Source organism: Engraulis encrasicolus, chromosome 16 (genome assembly GCF_034702125.1).
Source record: "Engraulis encrasicolus isolate BLACKSEA-1 chromosome 16, IST_EnEncr_1.0, whole genome shotgun sequence".
In the NCBI taxonomy this organism is placed as follows: Eukaryota; Metazoa; Chordata; class Actinopteri; order Clupeiformes; family Engraulidae; genus Engraulis; species Engraulis encrasicolus.
In genome coordinates, this window is record NC_085872.1 from 50244954 (window position 1) to 50262453 (window position 17500).

General features: G+C 46.6%; 2 protein-coding genes across 2 annotated transcripts in view; one reads left to right on the forward strand and one right to left on the reverse strand.

Annotated features, from left to right (window-relative positions):
- LOC134466147 (uncharacterized) overlaps positions 1-17500 on the forward strand; it is a 39398-nt gene that overhangs the window by 10611 nt on the left and 11287 nt on the right. Inside the window, exons 9-16 of the mRNA XM_063220041.1 lie at positions 344-408; positions 641-751; positions 1304-1394; positions 2972-3167; positions 4015-4088; positions 4443-4543; positions 11213-11565; positions 14214-14490. Of these exons, the coding sequence (XP_063076111.1) occupies positions 344-408; positions 641-751; positions 1304-1394; positions 2972-3167; positions 4015-4088; positions 4443-4543; positions 11213-11565; positions 14214-14490 (1268 nt within the window). The remainder of the gene's footprint in view (positions 1-343; positions 409-640; positions 752-1303; positions 1395-2971; positions 3168-4014; positions 4089-4442; positions 4544-11212; positions 11566-14213; positions 14491-17500) is intronic.
- Positions 17181-17500, reverse strand: part of polr2j (RNA polymerase II subunit J) — a 2443-nt gene continuing 2123 nt past the window's right edge. Inside the window, exon 4 of the mRNA XM_063219776.1 lies at positions 17181-17432. Within this exon, the coding sequence (XP_063075846.1) occupies positions 17397-17432 (36 nt within the window). The 3' untranslated portion in view covers positions 17181-17396. The remainder of the gene's footprint in view (positions 17433-17500) is intronic.

A 17500-nucleotide genomic window follows, 5' to 3' on the forward strand; every position in this document is an offset into this window, starting at 1 on the left:
ATTGAGCCAGATTATAACCCTGAGGCTAATTTTCATCTGTAGTCCCTGGACAGGAAGGTGTTACGCTAAAAAGGGATTAAAATTAATAATGTTACAAAAATGTGACAATAATACAATGAGGGCACTGTTTGCAAATAGGCCCACATTATATTACAATGTCAAGTACAAAGTTAGAAATATAGACAAAAAAAACAACTACAACAGCAAAATACACTAGATACAGTATATGATAAAATAAACAACAAGACACAAAACACAAGCTCAATGTGTGTATGCATACTGTATATAAATGGACACTCATGCATACTTAAAATTGTCTGTTCCCCTACCCTCCACTCCCCAGTGGACGTGACGTTGGACCCGATGACGGCACACCCCAAGCTGTTGGTGTCAGCTGATCGTAAAGAGGTGAATGAATAAATGAACACATTTATTTGACCATTCTAGATATACAAACATAAAACATGACTGACCCATACAGTAAAAGAAATACAAAGAAATAGTCAGGAATGACAAAAAAGCCTTAAGGCCTAGTGTGTAGTCTTTTCTCCCATTGAAACCTTATTATAAGATGTGGCTATTGAACTACAAAAATGGCGGACTTGATTGAGCATCATTTCCCTTGTGGTGCCTACTGTAGGTGTGGTGCGGAGACCGGCAGCAGAAGGTTCCGCCCAGCCCCCTGCGCTTCGACTGCTGTGCCTGTGTCCTAGCAACGCAGCGCTTCTCATCCGGGAGACACTACTTCCAGGTGGGCTAGTGTTAGTGTGGGGCAGAGCAGAGGGGTGTGTCTGTGTGTGTGTGTGTCTGTGTGTCTGTGTGTGTGTGTGTGTGTGTGTGTGTGTGTGTGTGTGTGTGTGTGTGTGTGTGTGTGTGGCTGTGTGGCTGTGTGTGTGTGTGTGTGTGTGTGTGTGTGTGTGTGTGTGTGTGTGTGTGTGTGTGTGTGTGTGTGTGTGTGAGAGGTGTGTGTGAGGTGTGTAGTAATGAATAATGTAATGTATAAATAGTGTCAGTTTGTCCATGTGTGTGGTTTTTTTTTGGTAAGCTTTTTTTGGTCTTTTATGGCTTTATTTGATAGGACAGTGTGACAGGTGGACAGGAAGCAAATTGGGAGAGAGACAGGGAGGGGTCAGTAAAGGACCCGGGCTGGGAATCAAACCCGGGTCAGCCGCATGACATGGGAGTGCCCTACCAGTTGACCACGGCAGAGCCCTTATACCCATGTGTGGTTATTAACGTGCAGTGTGTGCGTGTGTGTGTGTATGTGTGTGTGTGTGTGTGTGTATGTATGTGTGTGTAACAGGTGCGCGTGGGCGGCAAGACGGGGTGGGGCGTGGGCGTGGCCAGCGAGAGCCTGAACCGCAAGGGTGAGGTGGGCGTGTCCCCAGAGGACGGTATGTATGTCACACACACACACACACACACACACACACACACACACACACACACACACACACACGCGCGCGTGCACACACGTGCACACACACACACACACACACATAGACACACACACACACAGAAACACACGCGCGCGTGCACACACGTGCACACACACACACGCACGCACACACACACACACACACACACACACACACACACACACACACACACACACACACACACATACAGTACAAACACACACACACACACACACACACATAGACACATCCGACACACATGTACTAGCTTTGAATAGCTGTGCGTGTATGTGTGTGTGTGTGTGCGTGTGTGCGTGCACGTGCATCCATCTGTGTGTGTGTGTGTGTGCGTGTGTGTGTGTGTTTAACAGGGCTTTGGTCGCTGGTGCTGAGGACGGAGCTATAGTCTAGTCGCCTAATTCCGCCCGTCTCCCAATTCCGCCCGTCTCCCAATTCCGCCCGTCTCCCAATTCCGCCCGTCTCCCAATGCCGCCCGTCTCCCAATTCCGTCCGTCTCCCAATTCCGCCCACCTATCTATATAAGTGATGATAGTTCATTATTTCTCCACTGTTCAAGTCAGGAACGTATATCGTCATGATACGGAGTTTGTATGCTTACAATTTGAAACGGTGAAGACATTTAAAACCGAGTCAAACGGCCATAAACAGCATTGTAATGAAGGGTGTCCCGTAACGGCAGCATGAAAGACATGGAATTTTAATTTCACAACGTCATTCTGGCTTCAAACTCGCCCTGGCCGCTTCCCTTTTCCACTTTAGGACCAAAATTATTCAACCGTTTCCACAGTAATGTCCAAACTAATCACAGTTCCTGCATCAGTAAAGCCAGGACTACAAGTGTGAACGAAATCAGCACAACAGCGTAAAGGAATAATAAACAGTAACGGAAATACTAACGTGACCTGAAATCAAGCGGACGGAGTTAGGAGCCTTTCGCGGTGAATTGTGCTGTTTTTGGACTTGCTGGACGTTATCGCCAAATTACGATAGAGAGGGCAACCAATGTTAGCTAATATTGCTTATTACCTCATCTATACACAGTTGCCGCTACCCAAAAATGTACGGTAGCATAACTAAATAGTATTAGGGCTGGGCGGTTCTGGAAAAAATGCGTATCACTGTTTTTTTGATGAAAATTAATATCTCTGCACGATTTTTTTTCACAAGCAGCGATTTTCCCCCACATCTCAATGTTTCTGATGAAAAAGCTGAAATTAAATTTAAAAAAGAGATAAAATCCTACATTTTAATTAATCTCCATTTCTATTTTAATCACTTTTTTGGAATAAAAAACAAAAAAAACCCTTCTCTCATCAAAAAGTGAACCTTGTGTAGGTGAAAACCGTTATCGCGGGTTTTTAATGGTATACCGCCCAGCTCTACTAAATAGTATTTGAAATAGGGGTATTATCACGTTTTCAGTGAAGTGGGCGGAAACTGGCGACCTTACGATAATGTTGTGTGTGTGTGTTGTGTGTGTGTGTGCGTGCATCTAACAGGGCTCTGGTCTCTCACGTGTGTGCGTGTAACAGGGCTCTGGTCTCTCGTCCTGAGGGGCGGGGCCGAGTACTGGGCGGCCGACCACACGCCCCGCCTCCTGACGGTTGCCGGGGGCGACCTGCAGACGCTGGGCGTGTTCCTGGACTACGAGGCGGGACGCGTCTCCTTCTACGACGCCGACAACGCAGAGCTGCTCTACACCTTCGCAGACGCCGCCTTCACCGACAGGTAATAATAATAATAACAAGGTCGCTTTACAACGCAGAGCTGCTCTACACATTCGCAGACAGGTACAGTAGGGGTGCAAACTCATCAATTCCTGGGTTGCAGTTGACGTCACATCCTCGAAGTCTCTTTGATCTAGCGCTGCCTGCTGGTGCTGATCTACCGCTGCTGGTGGGTCACCTGGGATTGGTGCCATTGAAACCCATTCAATTATTTTTTTTTTTCGAACAGCCACAGAAAATGTTGTGTTGGGCCTGAAGACACACTATAGGTCTTGTTTAAAAGCGGAGAATCTATGTTTGAATGGGTTTCAATGGCACCAATCCCAGGTCGCCCACCATTTCAAGTTTGTGTGCTCCCGTGATGACGGTGATGACGTACCTGCAACCCAGAAATTGTTAGTTGACTTTTTTCATCACCAGCTAAAATGCCTAGTCAATGTTATTCTTATTAGCCAAACACTCACGAATGCTTCAAAGTTGCTAGTTATTTGGTCTTTTGTACTAGCCAAACTGAAATTTCACCAGCATTTGGCTGGTTGGCTAGTATTAATTTAGAGCCCTGGTTGATTGACCTTATCGATCGAATTACGATTAATTGATAAGCAGCGTTTCCCCTAGAAAATCTCAATGTTTCCCGGAAAAAAATATTTAAATTCTTTAATCCAAAGGTGATTTAAATATTCCCACTATTCACATCCCTCCTCACACACACTCTCACATGCCCATTTCACCTGGGTCTCTTGTCAGTCCAATTGGCGATTAATTTTGATTAATGTTTTTTTAATCGATTAACGCATTAATCGATTAAAGTTGATTAATCGATTAATCACTTGAATCCCTACCGACAGGCTCCACCCCTTCTTCAGCCCCTACAACAACGACGGCGGAGGCAACGCAGCACCATTGGTCATCCTGCCTATCAGTCAGCCCGAGTGATCACTCATCATTGGCTGTGCTGACTGTCACTCACCTACATAAAGCCTTCATTCATACCCAGTGCTAGCTGTCATGTCCTATTTGCCCTTTATAGAGTATTTCATATTAAAGGTGCACTGAGTAATGTTTTTAGTAGTTCATTTCCAGAATTCATACTGCCCATTCACAAATGTTACATTTTTCACAAATACTTACCACCACCATCAAATTCTAAGTATTCATGATGAAAACTGCACTTTTCATATATGAAAAGGTGGATGTTTCTCCATTGTCCGCCATTTTTAATTTCCAGAAATAGACATTTTGTATGAGACAAGCCGTGTCTTGTTTTACGATGCAGGCAACGCCGGGGCGCTCTACGCCTTGACAGACACACTCCAACATCTTCAGCTACGACGGCTGGGAGGGCAAGGCAACGCAGCTCCACTGGTCATCCTGCCTGTCAATCAGCCCGAGTGATCACTCGCCATTGGTCATCCTGACTGTCAATCAGCCCGAGTGATCACTTGTAATTGGCTGTCCGGGCTGTCATTCAAGCTGAGTGATCTCTGATCAGGGGTGAAAGTAGTTTTCATTTCTTACCGGTGCTACCCCCACCCACAAACAAACAGCACACAAAGAAAATAAACATGTGCACAATAGATCTATATCGCTGCATGAATATTTCGAGTGTCTCTTCATAGGAGGACACTTGTCTCAAATGGCATAGTGTGGTTGTATGTGTTTTCTACTGAAGCAGCTGACCTTGTTTTTTTTTTTCAAATGTGGGTTTTTGGGCAGCATTAAAACCTATTGTTTTATCGGTACTGCACACCAGCAGTACATTTCCTCACTAGCCATTGGCTGTCCTGCCTGTGTGACGGAGGTGTTCCTGCACAGTTCGTCCCCCTCGGTGCGTGAACCTGCCACCTCGTCAACCACATCGTTTCGGCAACGGGAGTTACAGTACAAGCGCGCTGAGCTAAAGGGCCGGTCCAATAGCCCAACACTACCGTACTGTATTGAGGCTTCGGGAGGGAGGTTTACTAACGTTCCACGCCGAACTCTGCTAGTTTGTCACTCAGGCTGAGTGGTGTGATTGTTGGCTGCCACCCCCCACATAAAGACTTCATTTTCACCTGCTGTCTAGATGATAATGATAATGCTGCTGCTGTCTTTCTCTTGTTTTGTGACATAACTTTTAAAATGTTGAATAATTTGCTATCTTCAACAACCAAAAAAAGATGTTTTCTTGTGATGAAGTAAAAAATAATGGTAAACTTTCTGGTTTGGTGTGTTTGTGTGTTTCTTTTGCATTTCTCCATAGTAGCAGCCAATGCTAGGTTACCCGATGCTAGTTGTCCTGTCCTATTTTATACCCATGCCCCGGTAACTCAGTCACACTTAATCCTTCTGTACGAGACCCCTGCACATGTGCTCATGAACAACGGCATTAACAACTGTTAATCCGACACTCCCCTATCGGAACCCTGGAGAGTTGGCATTCCGAAAGGAGAGGAGAGGGCATTCCGAATGGAGAGGAGAGGAGAGGAGAGGAGAGGGCATTCCGTTTGGCACTTCCTGCGTGGGAACAGGAAGAGCGGAACAGCTTGGGGTTCCACACAGGGTTGCCAGATGAGACTGATGATTTCCAGCCAAAAAAAATGCTCAAAGGCTGTCTGGAAGAACTAAATTTTAACTAAATTCTATTAATTTCTATGACTATAAATCTGCAGAAAAACCCACTCAAATGCCCTTTTTTGACCTTTATACCAGATGGTCATCCTAAGCAGCCCAATTGTGCGGGAAATCGACCAATCTGGCAACGCTGATTCCATAGAGAGCAATGAGATTTATCTGAGGGCAAGGGCAACAGAGTTCACAGAGGACAGTAGAGACTGTAGAGACAGCATCGGCTGTATCAGGGAAGCTGACTGGGGGGAGACATAGGGGTCAGTTTCCCCGGGCCCCGGGAGAGGAGGGCCCCAGAATTGCGTCCTCATTGCATTGAATATATTGGATGGGGCCGGGCCGGGGACCTTCCAGAGAACTTAGTCACCGGCCTAGTTAAAGCTGTCAGCGCCCCTAGTCTGTATGTGTGTGTGTGTGTGTGTGTGTGTGTGTGTGTGTGTGTGTGTGTGTGTGTGTGTGTGTGTGTCTGTGTGTGTGTATGTGTGTGTGTGTGTGTGTGTGTGTGTGTATGTGGTGTGTGTGTGTGTGTGTGTGTCTTCAAATGTCAAAGGGGTGTGTCTTGGATAGTGTGGTCTCCAGCTGATGGTGTGTGTGTGTGTGTGTGTGTTCCTAGACACAGGGGCGGGGCTAAGACATGCCACTCACTTGCAGAACTGTCTGAGTTGGCACCAGCAGCTATCACTCACACACTCACACACACACACTCACACACACCCTGACAGACACCACGGACCCCAATGGAAATACACACCTTGGCTGATTTCAACTTCAAGAAACTGGAAGCTCAGCAGGACCTATAGGTAAAGCACTCTCTCTCATTCACACACACACACACACACACACACACACACACACACACACACACACACACACACACACACACACACACACACACACACACACACACACACACACACTTTTAAAAACAAAACAAATACATTTTTAAAACACATTTTAATATGAATGTACATGACACACAGATTACACGTTGGAACATTATTTACAAACACACACAGAACACATAACTGAAACTAAAGCATCAAACTCACTTCACTGTCCTGTTACCCTCCATGCATACCCAGCCCAGCACACTCACGTCACGTGTGACCTGGACACACACACACACACTCGTGACGACACACCAAAAATACAACATGGAGAGAGACCACCACACACACACACACACACACACACACACACACACACACACACACACACACACACACACACACACACTCAGAAAGACTTGTGAATGCACACACTGACACAAACAGAAATAGAAGAAGCCATATGCAGTGAGACTGACACACACACACACACACACACACACACACACACACACACACTCAGGCTGTGTGTGTGTGTGTGTGTGTGTGTGTGAGAGGGGGGGGACCACACTAGCAGCTGTGGACTGCCTTCATCTGCAGCCCCACTCATCCCTCAACTGGAGTCACATTACACACACACACACACACGGACACAGACACAAACACACACACACACACACACAGACACACACACATACACAAATGCAAACATTACACACACACAGGCACGCACGTACACACACATACACACACGCAAACAACACACACATTTTACTTATTTATTTGGATTGTCAGATATACATTTATCATGGCACAGCCCAAATTTGATTTAAAAGGAGTCCCACACAGACCGACAGACACACACACATACACAAATGCAAACATTACACACACGCGAGCGCGTACACACACACACGCACACACACGGACAGACAGACACACACACACACACACATGGATGGACAGACACACATACACACACATATTATTGTGGTGACTGTGATTGGGGCTGTGTGTGGCTCGTGTGTTACTGTAGGGGAGACATCAATATGGACCTGGCCATCGATACGAGTGTGTTTCTGAACACGCACGCACGCACGCACGCACGCACACACACACGCGCACACACACACACACACTAGGTATTATGGTATTATGTCTGGCCATCGATATGAGTCTGTTTTTATATCTCCTATGGTGCATTTCAGGGTCATGTCTATCATGTCTATGTCGGCCTATACATGCTCTTACTGTGTGTGTGTGTGTGTGTGGGGGGGGGGGGGTTCATCCGTCCTGAGTCACGCATATGAGTCAGAGGACAGTACCACACACACACACACACACACACACACACACACGATACATGAATCAGAGCTTCAAATTTAGTTACCTCTGAACAGCTGCAAGTCAGTGTGTGTTTGTGTGTGTGTGTGTGTTTGTGTTGTGTGTGTGCTGAATATGGAAAGACCTTCTGCTGCAAGTCTGTGTGTGTGTGCTGGAAGTGTAAATTGTTACGCTAGTTTGAACCTGTGGTAGGTAGGAACAGTGGGGAAACAATGTTATTGTGTATTTTACTCTAGTGTGTGTGTGTGTGTGTGTGTGTGTGTGTGTGTGTGTGTGTGTGTGTGTGTGTGTGTGTGTGTGTGTGTAAGCATTAGCGCCGGTCTCATGTGTGCATGTGTGTGAGTGCGTGTGTGTACTCATCTTATGCGTCTCAGCATTGGTGGTGTAGGTCAGTATATGCTTTAGTTTGTGTGTGTGCCTGTGTGTGTGCGTGCATGCCTCTGTGTGTGTGCGTGCGTGTGTGTGTGTGTTTGTGTGTGTGCATGCGTGCGTGCGTGTGTGCGTGCGTGCGCTAGAGAGAGCGTGACAGAGCTCATGTTGCAAGAGCACACGCGCCGAGCCCTCCAGTTTACTTTCTGCACCACGCTGCATCTGGCTACTACACACTCTGACGACAGGCAAAGACCAACAACCTAAAGCCACTGTACTGTACAGAACTGAGTTGCAGACCCAAAGGACTAACTGGTTACTTTACTGGTAAGTGGGACCTTGCACACCACTGACGCCAATGCAAAAATAAAGAATTTTAATGCATGAGGGAAAAGAAAAGAGAAAGTACGTTTGTACTATTGTACTATTGGATTACTTTGTGGAATTTTACGCACCCTGTCGTCGACAAACTTACAGGTGCGACATGACACCCACTTGGAATATACTAACTGGTAGGCCTAAGGGCATTGGCTAGAATCACAACTACATCTAAATATTCTGTATACGATCTACAATAGCTGTACTGTACTGGTATCCAACAGCAGGTTTACTGTGACGCAGCAGATCTGGGACGAGACAGTATAAGAGCTGAGTTAAGAGGTGTGGTGTGGTGGTCTGGTAAGGGCTGAGCTTACTGTAGGGACGTGGTGGTCAGGTTAGTGCTACTAACTGGTTACTAACTTGAAAGGTTATTGGCTACAGAACCACGACCACATCTAGATAAACTGTATTGGACCTATAGTAGCTGTTCTGTACTAGTTTCTGGCTAAAGAACCACCACCTGATCAGTTCTGGACCTACACTGGGCAGGGGGTGCTTAGTTGCCATTGGGAGGCAGTAGTCTGCTTTATTTTTTAACCCCTTACCACAGCACCTGTGTTATAACCTTACTGTCACCAAAATTGTAATGTCTATGTCTTAAACTGTTACTTAAGGCTCTGGGCACTGTCATAGCAATGTGTTATGATGTAGTTGAGTATTTTCAGCAAATAATGACTAGGCCCGCCGGCGACCCCATCTGCACTAAGAGGATACTACTAATGGGGGGCGTTGGTAGGCTTATGATGAGGTCAAGGGGGTGGGGTGGCGGGGGGTGTTAAGATCCACTTTGAACCAGGTAGTAGCTAGGTCAGTGGTTGTCAACCTGGTTCAAAGTGGATCTTAACAGGCCCCCCCCCCCCCTAGAATATCATTGGACTAGACAGGAAGGTTCCGAGCTCAAGTTATCTGTAGAGTTGTGGTGTTCAGGTCAGTGCTGCATGCTAACCTACAGTTCTGCTAATGTAGCGCGAAGAAGGGCTTAAAGCAGCGCTATTTAATTTTCATTCAATAGTACACATAACATACACATTTCATCTTAATCATTTCAGTGGTGAAAGGCTCTTCTTGATTAGCTTTGCTGTTTTCTAAGGACTTTGTTTGTATGGTGTGTAGTGGGTTGCCTCTCTGTAGTGAGAATGAGGGGCGCGTACCTATGTTCCCCGGGTCCTATGTTCCCCTGTCTTTGTATGGGAGCGGGGAACATAGGACCCTTTTTCTAAAAAAGGGTTCTATGTTCCCCGCATTGTATGTTTCCAAGTTTTCAAACCGTGCCCTTCCCAAAACCAGCCCTAAACCTAACCTGTCAGAAATACAATGTTTCTGAGTTGTAAATTTGTGCCCAGACCAAAACTATCCCTAAACCTAACCTGTCAGAGGTGCAACAACAACTTGCGGCAGTCATGGGTAAGCGATTAGGGCATCAGACTTGTAGCCCAAAGGTTACTGGTTCGACTCCCGACCAGCCAGGTTGGTGGGGGGAGTCATTAACCAGCTCTCCCCCATCCTCCTCCATGACTGAGGTACCCTGAGCATGGCACCGACCCACCGCACTGTTCCCTTTCGGGTGCCATTGGGGGCTGCCTCCCTTGCACGAGTGAGGCATACAGTAAATGTAATTCCATTGTGCGCAGTGTGCACTTGTGTGCTGTGGGCTTCTGTATCACAATGACAATGGAAGTTGGAGTTTCCCAGGTGGACTTTCCCTTCAAACTATGTGCTGAGGAGTCACTCACCCAGTTTGTCATTACATTACATTACATTACATTACATTATCACATTAGCTGACACCTCTACCCAAAGCGACCCACACTTATTTACAGCGTACGGAGCAATGTGGGGTTTGGTACCTTACTACAGGGCGCTTGAGCCATGGATGAAGACGTAGGGAGAGGTAAGAGACTCTTTGCACGCGCTGTTGTGAAAAGCAGAGTAGAACGCACCGTCCGATCTGTCTCTGTCATCCTGTTGACTGTCTTTAGAAAAATTCCCGGATTTTGGCTTCAAATATGGGAATTTTCCAGAATTTTGGGAGCTCAAAGTTGACAGGTATGGGCGGGATTCGAACCTGTAACCTGGTCAGGTGATATACTTCCTGGTGATAGTGTTTCTCAAACTTTTTCAGACCGAGGACCACTTTGTCCCCCCCAAAAATGATCGGGGACCACCTGTCAACTGAATTGGCAGTTGATGGATGCTAATTTGACACTGCAAATTTTTATGCAGATCACTTACTTTTTATTCACATTATAAGCCTGTCTTATTGTGTTGAAAACATGAAAATGTTACAAATAGCCTACTGCTAGCTTATATTGGAAAAGTAGAAATCCCCTCGTGGACCACCTGAGCTCTGTCGCGGACCACTAGTGGTCCCCGGACCACACTTTGAGAATCACTGCCCTACTGAGTGCTTTTCTGATCGTGGATTCCCCTACCCGAATAGCACCACTTTGGACTGTTTATAATACTCCTTATACATTTTGTGTTTGTTTCTCTGTTTGTTTGTTTCTGGCAGCTGTAGGCCTATCACCTTATCCAAGCAGTCAGTCCACTGGTTACCATGGCGGCGGTGGCGAACGGGGCCCTGTCGGCGGAGCAGTTCCAGTGCCCCATCTGCCTGGACGTGCTGAACGAGCCTGTCTCCACGCCCTGCGGACACAACTTCTGCGCCGCCTGCATCAAGCGCAACTGGGACGGCAGTGTGACCTGCCAGTGCCCGCTCTGCAAGGAGACCTTCTTCCGGAGGCCGGCGCTCAAGGTCAACACCACCCTGAGGGACGTGGCTCAGATGGTGAAGAGCCAGAGGGACAGCGGCGTCGACCTGGTGCCCGCCCGAGATGGAGACGTGCCCTGTGACGTCTGCAGCGGAGAGGGGTATGTGGGTGTGGGTGTGTATCTGTATATGGGGTATTGGTGTGTGTGTGTGTGTGTGTGTGTCTGTATATGGGGTATTGGTGTGTGTGTGTGTGTGTGGGTGGGTGTATACTGTATGTGTATAGGAGAGCGGCGTCGACCTGGTGCCCGCCCGCGATGGAGATGTGCCCTGTGACGTCTGCAGTGGAGAGGGGTATGTAGGTGTGTGTGTGTATCTGTATCGTATATGGGGTTTTGGTGTGTGTGTGTGTGTCTGTATATGGGGTATTGGTGTGTGTGTGTGTGTGTGGGTGGGTGTATACTGTATGTGTATAGGAGAGCGGCATCGACCTGGTGCCCGCCCGGGATGGAGACGTGCCCCGTGACGTCTGCAGTGGAGAGGGGTATGGGTGCGATGTGTATAGGGGTATTGGTGTGTGTGTGTGTGTGTGTGTGTGAGGGACGTGGCTGGTGAGGAGCCAGAGGGACGGCGGTGTTGACCTGGTGCCGGCCCGGGTGGGGGACATACCCTGCCATGTCTGCAGCGGAGAGGGGTATGGGTGCGATGTTGGTAGAGTGTGTGGGTGTGTCCATGTGTGTTAGGGCAGAGGGGGTCCTGGTATTAGTGTGTGTGTGTGTGTGTGTGTGTGTGTGTGTGTGTGTGTGTGTGTGTGTGTGTGTGTGTGTGTGTGTGTGTGTGTGTGTGTGTGTGTGTGTGTGTATCACGCTGCTGGACGTGGCGCAGCTCATAAGGAGTCAGAGGGACAGTGGGCACGACCTGGTGCACCGGAAATGGGTATGGTGTATGTGAAATGGGTATGGTGTATGTGTGTGTTCATGTAGGTTATAGGGTTATTGGTGTGTGTGTGTGGGTGGGTAGGTGTGTGTGTGTGTGCGTGCGCATGTGTGTTAGGGCAGGTGAGGTTCTGTCCTGGTGTGTGTGTGTGTGTTGAGGAATGTGGGGTCCTGAAAGTCTGGGTCCGTTGCCATGGTTTTCTCAGGCAGCATCCTTCTCCACCAATCAGCAAGCAGATGGTAGAGCTTGTGAGCAACAGCGTTGACGTTGCTACCTCTGAACCAGAAGTAAAAAAGTATCTATACTTGATTGGAGTACTACTTTTTACTTCAACTTTTATTTCACTACATATTGACAAAGAATTTAATTATTTTACTCTAATACATGTTTACGCCTTCTGAAGTAAGGACCGTAGTTAATTAAAAGTAAATCCTGAGTAAGTTAACATGGAGGTAGTGGAGACCTTTTTATGTGGAGTGACCAAGTTTGCCTTTATGAGAATGATGCATCTGTGCAACGTTATTATTAAGTTTATCATTTGACTTAACTTAAACATCAGGGACTTTTGAACTTGTACTTTTACTTTCAGAGCTGAAGTAGTGAAGCTTGAATACTTCTACTTCCACTTTCAGTATTTGAGAAGCAGTCTGTTAGTCAGTGGATCATCTGTTCTGTACTTTTACTTTCAGTACTTGAGAGGTATTTTTACCACAATATTTAAGTACAAGGCATTTTGAATACTTTAGTACTGCTACTTGTCTATAATATTAAAAGAACACTGCTACTTCTACTCAGGTCAGTAAAATGATTGTACTTGTACTCCACTCCTCCAGTCCATTAATGTATAACCAAAGGCCGTGTGTAATGTCATAGTGGTGTAGTACTATGGTAGTAATGTATTACCAAAGGCCGTGGGTAATGTCATAGTGGTGTGGTAGTTGAGTTTTTTTCAGTGACGTTTACGTTACACAGGTGGAACAGCGTGTGCAGGGCCGGATTAAGACGGCCTGGGGCCCATAGGCTACATGTTGCTGTGGGGCCCCCTAGAAGGCAATTTTCGCGAGAAATGTACATAGACAGTGTCATAATTATGAACTAGGAATTAAGGAAACTTGTCTACCAACTGTACCCAATACAACACTTTAATTTTTCAATATTATATCCTGTCACAATTCCGCAATTTTTCACTTTTGGCCATTCAGGGGCCCCTTGGCTGGTGGGGGCCCCTAGGCTGCAGCCATATCTAGCCTGTGCATTAATCGGGCCCTGTGTGCGTATGTTAAGGGACTACAGCAGTGAGACTACAGTGCTAAGAACTAAGAGGTAAACCAGACTTTGTTCACCTACAGGAAGTGGGACACCTGCTAATAGATATGCATGCAGGCATCATTTACTTAAGAAAATGAGGACTCCAGGCTGTTCTTTTATATAATTTACCTCTACCTCAAGGTGAAAAAAAAGCAAAAGCCCATTGGGAAACTCCAACTCCCATTGTCATTGTGACACAGCACTCCACAGCACACAAGTGAACACTGCACACAACGAAATTGCATTTATGCCTCACCCGTGCAAGGGGGCAGCCCTCAGTGGCGCCCCATGGGGAGCAGTGCGGTGGGACGGTACCATGCTCAGGGTACCTCAGTCATGGAGGAGGATGGGGGAAAGCACTGGTTGATTACTCCCCCCACCAACCTGGCGGGTCGGGAGTTGAACCGGCAACCTCTGGGATGCAAGTCTGACGCCCTAACCGCTCACCCATGAACTTAACCTGGTTTACTTCTTAACCAGCTTCTTAGTATACCCCCTCCCTCTGTGCGATACGAAGTCTAGGGTTAGTTATAGTAATGTGTGTGTGTTTAATTTTATTTCCCAGCTGCAGCACCAAGCTGCGGGCGCTCAAGTCCTGCCTGGACTGCGGCACGTCGTTTTGTGCGCTACACCTGGAGATCCACCAGAGGGCGCCAAACCTCCAGAAACACACGCTCACCGAGCCCCAGACCAACCTGGAGGAGCGTGTGTGCCAGAAGCACCGGCGCCCCCTGGAGCTGTTCTGCAGGGAGGACCGCGTGTGTGTGTGTGAGTTCTGCACCGAAGGAGAACACAAGAACCACAACACGGTTCCACTGGAGGAGGAAAGCAAGGACCGGAAGGTGAGTGAGACACACACACACACACACACGGCCGCTGACGGCTTTCGCTGGGCACAGGACAAAGTAATCTGAAATGGTTCCCCTCCGAATACATACAATGTAATGAGAACACAATACTGGGCCCCCTCTGTCCCTGGGCCCGGGACAACTGTCCCCTTTGTCGGCTTCCCTGCACAAACACACCTGCTGCATACATCACACATATTACGGTATAGGCCACATGATCCACCACTATCCCAGTATGTTTTTTTAAGTGTTTCAATCATACACACATTACAGTTCTGTTAACCTTTAAAAAATGAGCATGGCTCTCAAACAAAACATGAAACCAGGGCTGTTAAAAAATGTGTGACCCATTTGCCAAATACCTGGCTATCTGGTATTTGATCACAAAAATCTGCAATAGGGATGCACCAGGTGAAAACTTTTGGCCGATACCGATATCCGATATTGCGGTTTTGGCCAATAACCGATATTAACCGATACCAATGTTTTTTTTGTTGTTGTTGTTTTTTTTTTTAAAAGAGATAACATTTGATACAGACTGACAATAATACAAACCTTGAAAATAGCCACTGATGAAGACATACCAGGTAAAAGATGGCAGCGGAGACCAGTGCTTCCTTCTGTAAGGGAGGCCAACTAGCAGAGTTGGCGTGGGACGTTAGTAAATCTCCCTCCCACAGCCTCATATAGGGTACTTCTCAAAACCTAGTCTGCACACTTCCAAGTGTAATCAGCCTAATTAGTCACGCCCAGTGATTGGATACTCCATAGAGTTCACCAAAGAGTATCCAATCACTGTACGTGACTTAATAGGCTGAGCACACTTGGAAGACTAGGTTTTGAGAAATACCCACAGTGTCTGCCGTTGGACTGGGAGACTAGTCTCTATCTTGGTCCAGCGGTATCGTACTGTGTCTCGCATTGCCAGACCGCGTTGTAGTTGACGAGGTCGCAGGTTCTCGCCCCGAGGGGGACGAGCAGGTGCAAGATGACCTGTCACACTGCCAAGCAAACATCTGGTGGTCATGCTGTAACTGCCAAGACCATAGAGGTAGAAAATAACACTAGAGAGGACACAGCAATTTGCGACAGCACTGGGAAATGGCAGCTGGAGCTTCCCAACTTCCGTAGGTAGTGTAGGCAATGCAAGTCAATGGAGAACACGCCCACCCCTGTCAAGAAATTGACTAAAACTGTGTAAATATGAAGTAACACTTTAATCAAAGACCAGATTTGAAATGTCAGGCTAAATATTTACTTAAATCATATGAGTCGATAAAATACATTTAAAAATCAAATAATATATTTTATGAACATAGTTGGCAACACACTTCAACTATTGTCCTTGTATAGTGTGTTGATGAACGTTTTCACATGATTAAGCCATTTTTGACAGAGGTGAGCCTCATTCTCCGTTAAGTTCCATTTCTCTGATCTAGGCTACCTACAGATAATAGCCGCTACAGATTGCCGTAAAAGGGGGGCGGGGTCCTCTCTAGTGTTATTTTCTACCTCTATGGCCAAGACAGTCACCATTTCCCAATGTCAAGTGCTAACCTTGGTAGTGCATGAAACGTCTAGTGACTGGATACTCCACAGAGTTCACCAAAGAGTATCCAAATCACTGGGCGTTTCACGCACTACCAAAACTAGGACACTTGACATGACATTGACACTGGGAAATGGTTAGTGGGTATTTCTCTAAAGGGCTCTGCATACTTCACGTGCGCACTTTGGCGCGAGTGGCGCGAGAACCATTAATGACGTCATCACTTGCGACAGACTATTCATACTTCAAAAGGCTTTCGCTCGCATTGTCGGAAGTGCCCTCTGCTGTTCATGAGAGAAACGGCAGTATCTTTCGCAACTCGCAGCATGAGTTCTACGGATAGATGTATAAAATAGAAAGTGTTTGGCTTTCTATTTTATACATCCATAGAACTCACGCTGCGAGTTGCGAAAGATACTGCCATTTCTCTCATGAACAGCAGAGGGCACTTCCGACAATGCGAGCGAAAGCCATTTGAAGTATGAATAGTCTGGCGCAAGTGATGACGTCATTAATGGTTCTCGCGCCACTCGAGCCAAAGTACACACGTGAAGTATGCAGAGCCCTTTAAGCCTTGCTAGGAACGAGTAATGCCCATTTGCACCCAGTGTATCCAATTATTGTTTACACTTAGAACTAGCTATTGGATACTCTTGGGTGCAAGGCTAGGACACTTCACTTTAAGGAATACCTAGAAGTTATTCCAAGTAGGCCTAGGCCAAAATACTATTTGAGTGCGTGTTGCTGCTGGCTATTTATTTGAGTTGGGATTTATTTTAATTGGAAAAGGTTGGGAGCCTCTGTGCTAACACGTAAGGGAATGTAACCACATTGGCAATGGGATGGTCAAAAATGGCTTCAAAATGCATGTAGTGTATGGTGTGCAGCACTGAACTGCATGGGATAAGACTAATAACTTATAGTGAATGAAGCATTTGGTCTCAATCCCCCATATGGAGGTGTGTGCGTGCGGCCGTGCGCACACACGTTTTAAACCACTCGCACAACTTTCATCTGAACAACTGAGGACTCCCAACTCTCACACAGACACACAGACACACACACACTAAAAGGGAGTCTTGCCCTGTAGTACAATGCCATTTTTAGTTCTCAATCCAATCAAATGACAACAATGTAAGTTTTACTTATTGTTTATTAAAAAAAAAAACTTATTTACAGACACCTCACAAAATATAAATGTTATATCTTCCATGATATAAGAACCATGCGTCAGTGATGAAAACAGAAAACGGTTGTTTCAACAGTTGTTACTGACATCTGATTTTGAAAGGGATCGATGGGGTCCACATGACATACAAACAAACACTTCAGGAACTCCATACGGCTCGCTTCACTCGATACCCTCCTGCTTCTCACGAATGGCCACCTGAGGGGAACACACACACACACACACACACACACACACACACACACACACACACACACACACACACA